General features: G+C 42.9%; 1 protein-coding gene across 1 annotated transcript in view; it reads left to right on the plus strand.

Moving 5' to 3' along the window:
* Positions 1-14,321, plus strand: part of cd44b (CD44 molecule (IN blood group) b) — a 29,370-nt gene extending 15,049 nt beyond the window's left edge. Inside the window, exons 2-8 of the mRNA XM_079603417.1 lie at positions 2,336-2,504; positions 2,593-2,729; positions 2,812-2,892; positions 3,545-3,793; positions 3,943-3,996; positions 13,035-13,113; positions 13,628-14,321. Of these exons, the coding sequence (XP_079459543.1) occupies positions 2,336-2,504; positions 2,593-2,729; positions 2,812-2,892; positions 3,545-3,793; positions 3,943-3,996; positions 13,035-13,113; positions 13,628-13,739 (881 nt within the window). The 3' untranslated portion in view covers positions 13,740-14,321. The remainder of the gene's footprint in view (positions 1-2,335; positions 2,505-2,592; positions 2,730-2,811; positions 2,893-3,544; positions 3,794-3,942; positions 3,997-13,034; positions 13,114-13,627) is intronic.
* The last annotated feature ends 691 nt before the right edge of the window (positions 14,322-15,012 follow it).

The raw sequence follows: 15,012 nt of genomic DNA on the forward strand, positions 1-15,012 counted from the left end.
TCCAAACAAGCTTGCAACGTTTTATGGAGATCAGACCATAGGTGGCGCTATAACTCAAAAAGCTTTGAAATCCATATATCCCACATAGCAACATTTTGTCGGCCCAGATCCGGCCCACATCTGGCACTTGTGGAATGCGGATCTGGCCCACATGCATCATGGAATGACGGCCCTTGGGCGAACCGCTCCTGTTTGCCAGATCTGGGCCACAAGCAGGCCATAGCAATGCCACATGTCAGCCAAGAGCAAAGAAATAAACCAGAACTGGACCTTATCTGAGCCACAAAATCTGTGTATATTAAATAAAATATTTCAGCCTTAGTAAAGCCTGTTAACAAGCAGAATCACTGACGGAAAGAAGAGAACAGAAAAAAAGACAAGCAGAAACACAAGAACTAAAACTGACTTCAGTCACAGCCTTAGAAGAAATCCACTGAAGATAAAAGACATTAAATCTGTGAAGATCTCAGCAGAGGAGGATTAAACAACTCCACAAACAACAAACAGCATTACCAGCTTCACTTATTACTAACCAGACTGACTTTATTTCTGTCAGACGTCTACAGAAGTTTTTATTGAAAATTAACAGAGGTTTAACTCTGTTTCATTTAAAGTCACCATAACAGTGATTTGTGTTTCCATTAGTTGGGCTCTTAACTCTTATTATGTCTTTATGGCTGCTATGAGAGTGTTTCAAACACATTTTCAGCAGCAAAGAAAGCTAATGTGAATCAGGTCAGGTGATGAAGGTGATCTGTTGATGGTTTTACAATCATCATGAAATAGACTGATTCACTGATGTCTTTTGAATATAACAGTTGTGTTGTTCCATTAGTGATTGCACATCACAAACCCTGTGTTACTGCAGCATGAGGTCTGGCAATATTACAACAATCAGTTAGAAGATTTTAACAAACACGATCACACAAAACTAGCCTGCAATGACACACACAGACATCAACAACCAGTGTATGAATCTCATCAATGGTGACAATCAACAATATGTAGATAAACAGATAATTTCAGAACATCACTGAAAATCTACTAAGTCACAACAAAACCAACAGCAACAAAATAAAAGCAAATATTTAGAATTAAACAAAATAATAGGACAATTCAGCTGCATAATTTATTCATGTTGCAATGCATGCTGGGAGTTTTGTTCAATGCTGGTACCCAGCATGCATTTCAGCAAGGTACTTTTTATTGTCACCATTGTTGATATTCATACGCTGATTATTGATGTCTCTGTGTGTTATGATTGATCAGATTTTTGTCCTCGTGTTTGTTAAAATCTTCTAACTGATTGTTGTAATATTGCCAGATCTCATGCAGCAGAAACACAGGGTTTGAGATATGAATATATTAATGGTACAACACAATTGTTAGAGTCAAATGACATTAGTGAATCAGTCTATTTCTTGATTAGTATATAACCATCAACAGATCACCATTATCATCTGATCTCGTTTCACTTTAGCTATCTTTGCTGCTGCAAATGTGTTTGAAAAACACACTGTCACAACAGCCAAAATGGACAAGAGATATTTTAAGAGTTAAGAACCCAACTAATGGAAACACTAATCACCATTACGGTAACTTTAAATTAAACAGAGTTAAACCTCTGTTAATTCTCAATAAAACTTTTGTAGACGTCTGACAGAAATAAAGTCAGTCTGGTTAGTAATAAGTGAAGCTGGTAATGCTGTTTGTGGAGTTGTTTAATCCTCCTCTGCTGAGATCTTCACAGATTTAATGTCTTCTTTTCTCTTCAGTGGATTTCTTCTAAGGCTGTGACTGAAGTCAGTTTTAGTTCTTGTGTTTCTGCTTGTCTTTTTTTCTGTTCTCTTATTTCCTTCAGTGATTCTACTTGTTAACAGGCTTTATTAAGGCTGAAATGACTTCATATTTAATATACGCAGGTTTTGTGGCTCAGATAAGCTCCAGTTCTGGTTTATTTATTTGCTCTTGGCTGACATGTGGCATTGCTATGGCCTGCTTGTGGCCCAGATCTGGCAAACAGGAGTGGGCCACCCAAGGGCCGTCATTCCACGCTGCATGTGGGCCAGATCATCTTTCCACGTGTGCCAGATTTGGGCCGGATCTGGGCCGACACAATGTTGCTATGTGGGATATTTCCTATGGTAAATTGCCTGTATTGGCTGTAAATGGACTTTTCTATGTGTTATTTCAGTGGTTAAAAGCTTGCTAAATAAAACGTAATGTCTTAAATGCGTATGTGCTTAAAGGCCTTAAATGCTTGAACCCCGATAAATGCTGTAATTTAATTTCTTTTTTTTAAATTTCTATTATTTCTGCCCTGTTTGTCTTCCAGCGGTGCGTTCACGGAGCTGCAGCTATGTTGGAGTGTTTCATGTAGAGGGGAAGGAACGCTATAGTCTGACGTTTGAGATGGCCAAGAGCTTGTGCGAGGCTTTATCGTCTTCATTAGCCAATATGACACAGGTGGAGGAAGCCTATAGCGCAGGATTTCAGATGTGCAGGTCAGACATCACCCGAGTTCTTCCATTCAACTGAACATCACCTAATGACCTCCATCAAACTAAATACAGATGTTGATTTTCTCTGCAGGTATGGCTGGTTAGACGGCGAAGAGCTGGTGATTCTCCGTCACACGGCAAAAGATCTCTGCGCTGGCAACAAAACAGGAATCATCAACATGATTCCAGACGGAAATAAATATGACGCCTTATGTTACGATGCTAAAGGTTTGATTTGTGCAACATGGTGTATGTGTTTGGTCAATGCATGATCAACTATTTTTTTAACAAAACACTGTATTTGAAACAGATTTGTCAGTGAAGAACTGTACAGCTCAGATTATCCCTGACAGTTCAAACCCTGTCACCGCATCTACAGACATCAGCACAGGTATGAAAGCCTTTCACATCTATACATTCAGAACGAAGACACTTTTATCTGAAGGATCTTACAGTGTAATATCCTGTTAACTGTTTTTAGCTTTCCCCCATCCCATGTTTTGTAAATCATCATAAGTTAGGTATTATTAGTAAGCTTTAACACTTAAAATTTATTCTGTGAAAACCATTTTGTTAGTTGACATGTAGTTACAAAGTTACTTATAGTGAGTAGAATCCTTTGAAATAAAGAGTTACTGTGGTTTTGTTTGGCATAATTTTAATAAAGTGATAAGCTGCAATACTTTTTTGGCATATTCAAAAAAATCTTAACATTGATAAAGCATGAGTAACATTAAATATACATACACAAAAGAATATGAAAATAATATCAAAGTAAATATTTGAATAAGTAATGACATTTGTTTGTGATGTTGTGTGTTATTTATTGTGCTGTCCCGCTTCTTAACATGTGATGAATGATCAGTTGAGCAACAAGATCTCAGAACATCTCGTTTTTCTGCAGGTTAATAACACTAGTTGTCTAGTGTTCTGTAATATCTGTAAGATTACTTACTGACAGCAGGTTGAACATTTGTCAAAAAAGGCCCAATCAATGTTTGGTGTGCATATATACAAAGTTCTGCATAATTATCATTTCACAGAAGTCACAACACGCCAACACAATACTGGAGCGGAAGAGCATGGACCTTCGACATCTGAGGCTTGGAGAGATCCATCAGTGTCTCCTCCAGTTGACGGGACACAGACCAGTGCCACACTGACCCCAGAGGAACACAATGAGAACGACCAGACAGAGGAGTCCACAACCTTACTACCCGATGCAAACACCACAGCGATGGCAACGGCCGAGAGAACGTCCACTCATGACACAACGACAGCTCATAAAACTGGTGATATTTCATTATTAAAATGCTTCTTCTATGGCATCACTGTGAAACCTCTCTTTTTGAACCTGTTATAAGAATTCTTACAGTTACATTATATGATTTCTGACATCTCATTTGCACTTGTATGTGTGCTTCTGTCTTCATTACTCCAGGACATGTCGGCCCAAACGACAGCTCTCCAGGATCACACAGGAGCAGATCATCAGGTTAGAAAGACTCTTTATAATATACATCATGCCCAAACCACTTGTATTTATTTTGAGACTTTACATTGTCCTGAAGAATTAAGTACCAATCCCAATTTGCAATCCGCTCTGAGCGGCCAGATCAGTGTGTTCAGTGTGTTCAGCGTGTTCAGTGTGTTCAGCGTGTTCAGTGTGTTCAGCGTGTTCAGTGTGTTCAGTGTGTTCAGCGTGTTCAGTGTGTTCAGCGTGTTCAGTGTGTTCAGTGTGTTCAGCGTGTTCAGCGTGTTCAGCGTGTTCAGCGTGTTCAGTGTGTTCAGTGTGTTCAGCGTGTTCAGTGTGTTCAGCGTGTTCAGCGTGTTCAGTGTGTTCAGTGTGTTCAGTGTGTTCAGCGTGTTCAGTGTGTTCAGTGTGTTCAGTGTGTTCAGCGTGTTCAGCGTGTTCAGTGTGTTCAGCGTGTTCAGTGTGTGTTCAGTGTGTGTTCAGTGTGTGTTCAGTGTGTGTTCAGTGTGTGTTCAGTGTGTTCAAGGTGTTCAGCGTGTTCAGTGTGTTCAGCGTGTTCAGTGTGTTCAGCGTGTTCAGTGTGTTCAGTGTGTTCAGTGTGTTCAGTGTGTTCAGCGTGTTCAGCGTGTTCAGTGTGTGTTCAGTGTGTGTTCAGTGTGTTCAGCGTGTGTTCAGTGTGTTCAGTGTGTTCAGTGTGTGTTCAGCGTGTTCAGTGTGTTCAGCGTGTTCAGTGTGTTCAGCGTGTTCAGTGTGTGTTCAGTGTGTGTTCAGTGTGTGTTCAGTGTGTGTTCAGTGTGTTCAAGGTGTTCAGCGTGTTCAGTGTGTTCAGCGTGTTCAGTGTGTTCAGCGTGTTCAGTGTGTTCAGCGTGTTCAGCGTGTTCAGTGTGTTCAGCGTGTTCAGTGTGTTCAGCGTGTTCAGTGTGTTCAGTGTGTTCAGTGTGTTCAGCGTGTTCAGTGTGTTCAGTGTGTGTTCAGTGTGTTCAGCGTGTTCAGTGTGTTCAGTGTGTGTTCAGTGTGTTCAGCGTGTTCAGTGTGTTCAGCGTGTTCAGTGTGTTCAGTGTGTTCAGCGTGTTCAGCGTGTTCAGTGTGTTCAGTGTGTTCAGTGTGTGTTCAGCGTGTTCAGTGTGTTCAGTGTGTTCAGTGTGTGTTCAGCGTGTTCAGCGTGTTCAGCGTGTTCAGAGTGTTCAGTGTGTTCAGTGTGTTCAGTGTGTTCAGTGTGTGTTCAGCGTGTTCAGCGTGTTCAGCGTGTTCAGAGTGTTCAGTGTGTTCAGTGTGTTCAGTGTGTTCAGTGTGTTCAGTGTGTTCAGTGTGTTCAGTGTGTTCAGCGTGTTCAGCGTGTTCAGTGTGTTCAGTGTGTTCAGTGTGTGTTCAGCGTGTTCAGTGTGTTCAGCGTGTTCAGTGTGTTCAGTGTGTTGTGTGTTCAGTGTGTTCAGCGTGTTCAGTGTGTGTTCAGTGTGTTCAGTGTGTTCAGCGTGTTCAGCGTGTTCAGTGTGTGTTCAGTGTGTTCAGTGTGTTCAGTGTGTTCAGTGTGTTCAGTGTGTTCAGTGTGTTCAGTGTGTGTTCAGCGTGTTCAGTGTGTTCAGCGTGTTCAGTGTGTTCAGCGTGTTCAGCGTGTTCAGTGTGTTCAGCGTGTTCAGTGTGTGTTCAGTGTGTGTTCAGTGTGTTCAGCGTGTTCAGTGTGTGTTCAGTGTGTGTTCAGTGTGTGTTCAGTGTGTTCAGCGTGTTCAGCGTGTTCAGCGTGTTCAGCGTGTTCAGCGTGTTCAGTGTGTGTTCAGTGTGTGTTCAGTGTGTTCAGCGTGTTCAGTGTGTGTTCAGTGTGTGTTCAGTGTGTTCAGCGTGTTCAGTGTGTGTCTAGTGTGTGTTCAGCGTGTTCAGCGTGTTCAGTGTGTGTTCAGTGTGTTCAGCGTGTTCAGCGTGTTCAGCGTGTTCAGTGTGTGTTCAGTGTGTGTTCAGCGTGTTCAGTGTGTTCAGTGTGTTCAGTGTGTTCAGTGTGTTCAGCGTGTTCAGCGTGTTCAGTGTGTTCAGTGTGTTCAGCGTGTTCAGCGTGTTCAGTGTGTTCAGTGTGTTCAGCGTGTTCAGTGTGTGTTCAGCGTGTTCAGCGTGTTCAGCGTGTTCAGCGTGTTCAGCGTGTTCAGCGTGTTCAGCGTGTTCAGTGTGTGTTCAGTGTGTTGTGTGTTCAGTGTGTTCAGCGTGTTCAGTGTGTGTTCAGTGTGTTCAGCGTGTTCAGCGTGTTCAGCGTGTTCAGCGTGTTCAGCGTGTTCAGTGTGTGTTCAGTGTGTGTTCAGTGTGTTCAGCGTGTTCAGTGTGTGTTCAGTGTGTGTTCAGTGTGTTCAGCGTGTTCAGTATGTGTCTAGTGTGTGTTCAGCGTGTTCAGCGTGTTCAGTGTGTGTTCAGTGTGTGTTCAGTGTGTTCAGCGTGTTCAGCGTGTTCAGCGTGTTCAGCGTGTTCAGCGTGTTCAGCGTGTTCAGTGTGTGTTCAGTGTGTGTTCAGTGTGTTCAGCGTGTTCAGCGTGTTCAGCGTGTTCAGCGTGTTCAGCGTGTTCAGTGTGTGTTCAGTGTGTGTTCAGTGTGTTCAGCGTGTTCAGTGTGTGTTCAGTGTGTGTTCAGTGTGTTCAGCGTGTTCAGTGTGTGTCTAGTGTGTGTTCAGCGTGTTCAGCGTGTTCAGTGTGTGTTCAGTGTGTGTTCAGTGTGTTCAGCGTGTTCAGCGTGTTCAGCGTGTTCAGCGTGTTCAGTGTGTTCAGTGTGTTCAGCGTGTTCAGCGTGTTCAGTGTGTTCAGTGTGTTCAGCGTGTTCAGTGTGTGTTCAGCGTGTTCAGCGTGTTCAGCGTGTTCAGCGTGTTCAGCGTGTTCAGAGTGTTCAGTGTGTTCAGTGTGTTCAGTGTGTTCAGCGTGTTCAGCGTGTTCAGCGTGTTCAGAGTGTTCAGTGTGTTCAGTGTGTTCAGTGTGTTCAGCGTGTTCAGCGTGTTCAGTGTGTGTTCAGCGTGTTCAGCGTGTTCAGCGTGTTCAGAGTGTTCAGTGTGTTCAGAGTGTTCAGTGTGTTCAGTGTGTTCAGCGTGTTCAGTGTGTGTTCAGCGTGTTCAGCGTGTTCAGCGTGTTCAGAGTGTTCAGTGTGTTCAGTGTGTTCAGCGTGTTCAGCGTGTTCAGAGTGTTCAGTGTGTTCAGTGTGTTCAGCGTGTTCAGCGTGTTCAGCGTGTTCAGTGTGTTCAGTGTGTTCAGTGTGTTTAGTGTGTTCAGCGTGTTCAGCGTGTTCAGCGTGTTAGTGTGTTCAGTGTGTTCAGCGTGTTCAGTGTGTGTTCAGCGTGTTCAGTGTGTGTTCAGTGTGTTCAGTGTGTTCAGTGTGTGTTCAGTGTGTTCAGCGTGTTCAGTGTGTTCAGTGTGTTCAGCGTGTTCAGTGTGTTCAGTGTGTTCAGCGTGTTCAGCGTGTTCAGCGTTTTCAGTGTGTTCAGTGTGTTCAGTGTGTTCAGCGTGTTCAGTGTGTGTTCAGTGTGTTCAGCGTGTTCAGTGTGTTCAGTGTGTTCAGCGTGTTCAGTGTGTTCAGTGTGTTCAGCGTGTTCAGCGTGTTCAGCGTTTTCAGTGTGTTCAGTGTGTTCAGTGTGTTCAGTGTGTTCAGTGTGTTCAGCGTGTTCAGCGTGTTCAGTTATAGAGTTAGAGATGGACTCAGCGGGACTGGAGCTAAAGCTTGTCTTCTGATCTCTACGGTGGCCCAGAGAGCTCAACGCGCTGCAACTGAAGAAAACACATGCAAATAGAAAAACACCCGCAAATTAAGAAAGCATTTCCATTGTGGTCTGTTATTTGCAGTGAGTTTCTGTATGTGGTTGTGTTGTGAGTATTTGGAGCACACGTGTGTTGTGAGTATTTGGAGCACACGTGTGTTGTGACTATGTGGTTGTGTTGTGAGTATTTGGAGCACACGTGTGTTGTGAGTATGTGGTTGTGTTGTGAGTATTTGGAGCACACGTGTGTTGTGAGTATGTGGTTGTGTTGTGAGTATTTGGAGCACATATGTGTTGTGAGTATTTGGAGCACACGTGTGTTGTGAGTATTTGGAGCACACATGTGTTGTGAGTATGTGGTTGTGTTGTGAGTATTTGGAGCACACGTGTGTTGTGAGTATGTGGTTGTGTTGTGAGTATTTGGAGCACACGTGTGTTGTGAGTATGTGGTTGTGTTGTGAGTATTTGGAGCACACGTGTGTTGTGAGTATGTGGTTGTGTTGTGAGTATTTGGAGCACACGTGTGTTGTGAGTATTTGGAGCACACGTGTGTTGTGAGTATTTGGAGCACACATGTGTTGTGAGTATGTGGTTGTGTTGTGAGTATTTGGAGCACACGTGTGTTGTGAGTATTTGGAGCACACGTGTGTTGTGAGTATTTGGAGCACACGTGTGTTGTGAGTATGTGGTTGTGTTGTGAGTATTTGGAGCACACATGTGTTGTGAGTATTTGGTTGTGTTGTGAGTATTTGGAGCACACGTGTGTTGTGAGTATTTGGAGCATACATGTGTTGTGAGTATGTGGTTGTGTTGTGAGTATTTGGAGCACACATGTGTTGTGAGTATTTGGTTGTGTTGTGAGTATTTGGAGCACACATGTGTTGTGAGTATGTGGTTGTGTTGTGAGTATTTGGAGCACACATGTGTTGTGAGTATGTGGAGCACACGTGTGTTGTGAGTATTTGGTTGTGTTGTGAGTATGTGGTTGTGTTGTGAGTATTTGGAGCACACATGTGTTGTGAGTATTTGGAGCACACGTGTGTTGTGAGTATTTGGTTGTGTTGTGAGTATTTGGTTGTGTTGTGAGTATTTGGAGCATACATGTGTTGTGAGTATGTGGTTGTGTTGTGAGTATTTGGAGCACACGTGTGTTGTGAGTATTTGGTTGTGTTGTGAGTATTTGGTTGTGTTGTGAGTATTTGGAGCACACATGTGTTGTGAGTATGTGGTTGTGTTGTGAGTATTTGGAGCACACGTGTGTTGTGACTATGTGGTTGTGTTGTGAGTATTTGGACACACGTGTGTTGTGACTATGTGGTTGTGTTGTGAGTATTTGGAGCACACGTGTGTTGTGACTATGTGGTTGTGTTGTGAGTATTTGGAGCACACATGTGTTGTGAGTATTTGGAGCACACGTGTGTTGTGAGTATTTGGAGCACACGTGTGTTGTGAGTATTTGGAGCATACATGTGTTGTGAGTATGTGGTTGTGTTGTGAGTATTTGGAGCATACATGTGTTGTGAGTATGTGGTTGTGTTGTGAGTATTTGGAGCACACGTGTGTTGTGAGTATGTGGTTGTGTTGTGAGTATTTGCAGCACACGTGTGTTGTGAGTATGTGGTTGTGTTGTGAGTATTTGGAGCATACATGTGTTGTGAGTATGTGGTTGTGTTGTGAGTATTTGGAGCACACGTGTGTTGTGAGTATGTGGTTGTGTTGTGAGTATTTGCAGCACACGTGTGTTGTGAGTATGTGGTTGTGTTGTGAGTATTTGGAGCACACGTGTGTTGTGAGTATTTGGAGCACACGTGTGTTGTGAGTATTTGGAGCACACGTGTGTTGTGAGTATGTGGTTGTGTTGTGAGTATTTGGAGCACACGTGTGTTGTGAGTATTTGGTTGTGTTGTGAGTATTTGGTTGTGTTGTGAGTATTTGGAGCATACATGTGTTGTGAGTATGTGGTTGTGTTGTGAGTATTTGGAGCACACGTGTGTTGTGAGTATTTGGTTGTGTTGTGAGTATTTGGTTGTGTTGTGAGTATTTGGAGCACACATGTGTTGTGAGTATGTGGTTGTGTTGTGAGTATTTGGAGCACACGTGTGTTGTGAGTATTTGGTTGTGTTGTGAGTATTTGGAGCACACGTGTGTTGTGAGTATTTGGTTGTGTTGTGAGTATTTGGTTGTGTTGTGAGTATTTGGTTGTGTTGTGAGTATTTGGAGCATACATGTGTTGTGAGTATGTGGTTGTGTTGTGAGTATTTGGAGCACACATGTGTTGTGAGTATTTGGTTGTGTTGTGAGTATTTGGTTGTGTTGTGAGTATTTGGAGCATACATGTGTTGTGAGTATGTGGTTGTGTTGTGAGTATTTGGAGCACACGTGTGTTGTGAGTATGTGGTTGTGTTGTGAGTATTTGGAGCACACGTGTGTTGTGAGTATTTGGTTGTGTTGTGAGTATTTGGAGCACACGTGTGTTGTGAGTATTTGGTTGTGTTGTGAGTATTTGGTTGTGTTGTGAGTATTTGGTGGTTGAGGAGATTCCCCCCTTCTATGTAAAGCGCTTTGAGTGTCCAGAAAAGCGCTATATAAATGTAATGAATTATTATTATTATTATTATTTGGAGCATACATGTGTTGTGAGTATGTGGTTGTGTTGTGAGTATTTGGAGCACACGTGTGTTGTGAGTATGTGGTTGTGTTGTGAGTATTTGGAGCATACATGTGTTGTGAGTATGTGGTTGTGTTGTGAGTATTTGGAGCACACGTGTGTTGTGAGTATTTGGAGCACACGTGTGTTGTGAGTATTTGGAGCATACATGTGTTGTGAGTATGTGGTTGTGTTGTGAGTATTTGGAGCATACATGTGTTGTGAGTATGTGGTTGTGTTGTGAGTATTTGGAGCACACGTGTGTTGTGAGTATGTGGTTGTGTTGTGAGTATTTGCAGCACACGTGTGTTGTGAGTATGTGGTTGTGTTGTGAGTATTTGGAGCATACATGTGTTGTGAGTATGTGGTTGTGTTGTGAGTATTTGGAGCACACGTGTGTTGTGAGTATGTGGTTGTGTTGTGAGTATTTGCAGCACACGTGTGTTGTGAGTATGTGGTTGTGTTGTGAGTATTTGGAGCACACGTGTGTTGTGAGTATTTGGAGCACACGTGTGTTGTGAGTATTTGGAGCACACGTGTGTTGTGAGTATGTGGTTGTGTTGTGAGTATTTGGAGCACACGTGTGTTGTGAGTATTTGGTTGTGTTGTGAGTATTTGGTTGTGTTGTGAGTATTTGGAGCATACATGTGTTGTGAGTATGTGGTTGTGTTGTGAGTATTTGGAGCACACGTGTGTTGTGAGTATTTGGTTGTGTTGTGAGTATTTGGTTGTGTTGTGAGTATTTGGAGCACACATGTGTTGTGAGTATGTGGTTGTGTTGTGAGTATTTGGAGCACACGTGTGTTGTGAGTATTTGGTTGTGTTGTGAGTATTTGGAGCACACGTGTGTTGTGAGTATTTGGTTGTGTTGTGAGTATTTGGTTGTGTTGTGAGTATTTGGTTGTGTTGTGAGTATTTGGAGCATACATGTGTTGTGAGTATGTGGTTGTGTTGTGAGTATTTGGAGCACACATGTGTTGTGAGTATTTGGTTGTGTTGTGAGTATTTGGTTGTGTTGTGAGTATTTGGAGCATACATGTGTTGTGAGTATGTGGTTGTGTTGTGAGTATTTGGAGCACACGTGTGTTGTGAGTATGTGGTTGTGTTGTGAGTATTTGGAGCACACGTGTGTTGTGAGTATTTGGTTGTGTTGTGAGTATTTGGAGCACACGTGTGTTGTGAGTATTTGGTTGTGTTGTGAGTATTTGGTTGTGTTGTGAGTATTTGGTGGTTGAGGAGATTCCCCCCTTCTATGTAAAGCGCTTTGAGTGTCCAGAAAAGCGCTATATAAATGTAATGAATTATTATTATTATTATTATTTGGAGCATACATGTGTTGTGAGTATGTGGTTGTGTTGTGAGTATTTGGAGCACACGTGTGTTGTGAGTATGTGGTTGTGTTGTGAGTATTTGGAGCATACATGTGTTGTGAGTATGTGGTTGTGTTGTGAGTATTTGGAGCACACGTGTGTTGTGAGTATGTGGTTGTGTTGTGAGTATTTGGAGCACACGTGTGTTGTGAGTATGTGGTTGTGTTGTGAGTATTTGGAGCACACGTGTGTTGTGAGTATTTGGAGCATACATGTGTTGTGAGTATGTGGTTGTGTTGTGAGTATTTGGAGCACACGTGTGTTGTGAGTATGTGGTTGTGTTGTGAGTATTTGGAGCACACATGTGTTGTGAGTATGTGGTTGTGTTGTGAGTATTTGGAGCATACATGTGTTGTGAGTATGTGGTTGTGTTGTGAGTATTTGGAGCATACATGTGTTGTGAGTATGTGGTTGTGTTGTGAGTATTTGGAGCACACGTGTGTTGTGAGTATTTGGTTGTGTTGTGAGTATTTGGAGCACACATGTGTTGTGAGTATTTGGTTGTGTTGTGAGTATTTGGAGCACACATGTGTTGTGAGTATTTGGTTGTGTTGTGAGTATTTGGAGCACACATGTGTTGTGAGTATTTGGTTGTGTTGTGAGTATTTGGAGCACACGTGTGTTGTGAAACTGATAAAAATGCTTTCTTAATTTGCGGGTGTTTTTCTATTTGCATGTGTTTACTTCAGTTGCAGCGCGTTGAGCTCTCTGGGCCACCGTAGATCTCCATCCCTAAAGGATGGGGAAAGTGAATGGTTGTGGTATTTTCAAAATACATGTGCAATCTTAATACTACACATTTTTAACAGTTTTTTCTGAATTAAGTTAAAATATCATTTCAACCACCACTGAAACACTCTATATTATTGACACGAGCAGGTTTAGTAATGGGTTTGACAGAAATCGGAACACATTCCCAGTCAAGAAGAGTCTCATAATTGAGGAAGTGGGATTTTATCCCTATGAATGCATTTGCAAACCAGTGCCTTGGATTTTCCCACCATAATTGTTTATGACTGAGAACCAACCAAAGCACTTTCTGGAATATCTTTTTTCCTTCCAGCAAGCAATGCTCCACGATATCTCACTCTGAGTTTGATTAATTGCTGACAGCAGACAAACAAGTTATTTCCAAGTTGTTTTCCTCACATATTTGAGGAGGGAAAAGCATAAATATATATATTTTGTCATGTGAGGTCTCATCGCTCAAAGCTCCTGCCAAAGTCACTATGTCATGACCGAAATTATTCGGTCAGTTTATACAGTCAGTTGAAGTTATTATACAGTTTGTTTGAAATAACATGTCATTTGTTATAATTCTTTTACAGACTTGCTGATCTTTTTACTTACGCTTTTGGCAGTTCTCCTCATTCTGCTTATCTGTGGCATTGTAGCAGCCAGAAAAAGGTACGTCTTTTTTAATGGAGATATTACAAATATATATATATTAAAATACATATCTGTCACAACACCCACACCTGCGGTTCCCTTTCGAGGGACTCGCGCTGCGTCGAGAATCGACACTTTGGGAACGCCTTCAGCGCGGCGCGTCTGAAGCCCGTATGGCACTAGTCCAATCCTGATTGGTGTCGCGTCACTCGTGACGTCGCATGTGACGGCGATGCGAAAGCTATAAAGAACGGCGGATCATAACAGCGTCAGCTTCTGCTCTTCAGCAAGCGCTCTGTGTCAAACTGTCCGTCCTATTTGGTGTTGTTTGTCCCATAAGAATTGTCCCAAATAAAGGTCTGCCGAGGCAGCGTGTGGATTTAAGGTCTGCATGGCAATACAGAATCTATAGTGGCTCGGATAACTTTCAAACTGTTGTATTTCTTTAAAAAAATGAATTACTGGCAGCTATTTTGATACGTTTCCAGTGTTATTGGGTTTAACTGAATGTGCATGTGTTATTTATCCACAGATGTTGTGGCAAGAAAAAGACTCTGATTATCACCAAGACGAGCAGCGGTAAAGAGAACGGTGCGTCAGCGTCATTCACTCAGGAGCCGGAGATGGTCACACTCGTCAACTGAACACATCACGACCAACATCAACATCAACATCGATCTGGAGAACCGACAAAACATGATAAAAAAATGACCGGAGAAAGCAACCTGGGAACGAAAACGAAAATAAGAGACTTGAGACTGAGTGCAAATCTGAGTGCTTGAGGACCACCTGCTGTCTTTGTGTGTGCGCATGTGTATTCATTTTATATTTCAGTATTAATTGATTTTTAATTTTACACTAGTATATTTGTGATTAAGTCATTTTTTTTTAAGTGGCTTTGCTTGGTATAATTACACCGGTGAAATCAGTGCTGGTCAGATGAGGACACAAGTGAGATTCTGTGTTACCATCACTCGGTCTCCTGCTTTCTGCTCTTCTGCAGACCCAAGATAAGCCAGAGTTCACTTGACAATGGGTTGACTTTGAACGACAGATTTTGCCAAAATCTGCTTTTTTTCTGACAGAGAGAGAGCGAGAGAGAGAGAGCAAGAGAGAGAGAGCAAGAGAGAGAGAGAGAGAGAGAGAGAGAGAGAGACAGAGAGAGAGAGAGAGAGAGAGAGAGAGAGAGAGAGAGAGAGAGAGAGAGAGAGAGAGAGAGAGAGAGAGCGCGAGATAGAAATGATTAAAACCGACCTCCAGGTGTGACGATTGTCTGAAGCCTGTAGAGCAGAGCTGGTACCTCTGGCCCTCGAGGGCCGCTGTCCTCCACAGTTCAGCTCCAACCCTGATCACACACACCTGAACAAGCGGATCGAGGTCTTCAGGGTCACAGGTGATTTGATCTAGCCTGGCTCCGTCCTCCTACGTACTAATTTTAATTTTCCTTCAGTACGTCGTCTGGGTTTGCGGTATATTCGCGGGTTTTCTCCAGCCAATTTTCACCAGTCCAATCAGCGGACAGAGGGAGTGGCTGAGAACGATGATGTTGAGGTCAGGCGCTAGTCGTGTGCGTCACGACCAAACGCTAGCGCTTGGTTATGGCAGATCCAGAGTGGCTCTGCGCAGATCCAATAGTTTTAAGGCTTGTTCGACTTGAACCGGCGCTGCACAGACCAATCGGTCTATGACATCAAAGTACCGCGAGAGCGATTCATAAGCATAATCTGCTCTCTATTCGCTCCCGCGGTACTTTGATGTCATAAATCAAGCCGAACAAGCCTTTAAACTTCAACAGAGTTCCCGCCTTCAAGGAAGTTAACGCTTGTCACTGGAGAGTGGCCAGAGTCTGTGTAGAAATGAAATGTAGGAGAGTCTGGTAGGACCAGACTAATTTTGATCAGGGCTGGAGCTAAACTC

This window comes from Phoxinus phoxinus, assembly GCF_949152265.1.
Source record: "Phoxinus phoxinus genome assembly, chromosome: 25".
Taxonomy (NCBI): Eukaryota; Metazoa; Chordata; class Actinopteri; order Cypriniformes; family Leuciscidae; genus Phoxinus; species Phoxinus phoxinus.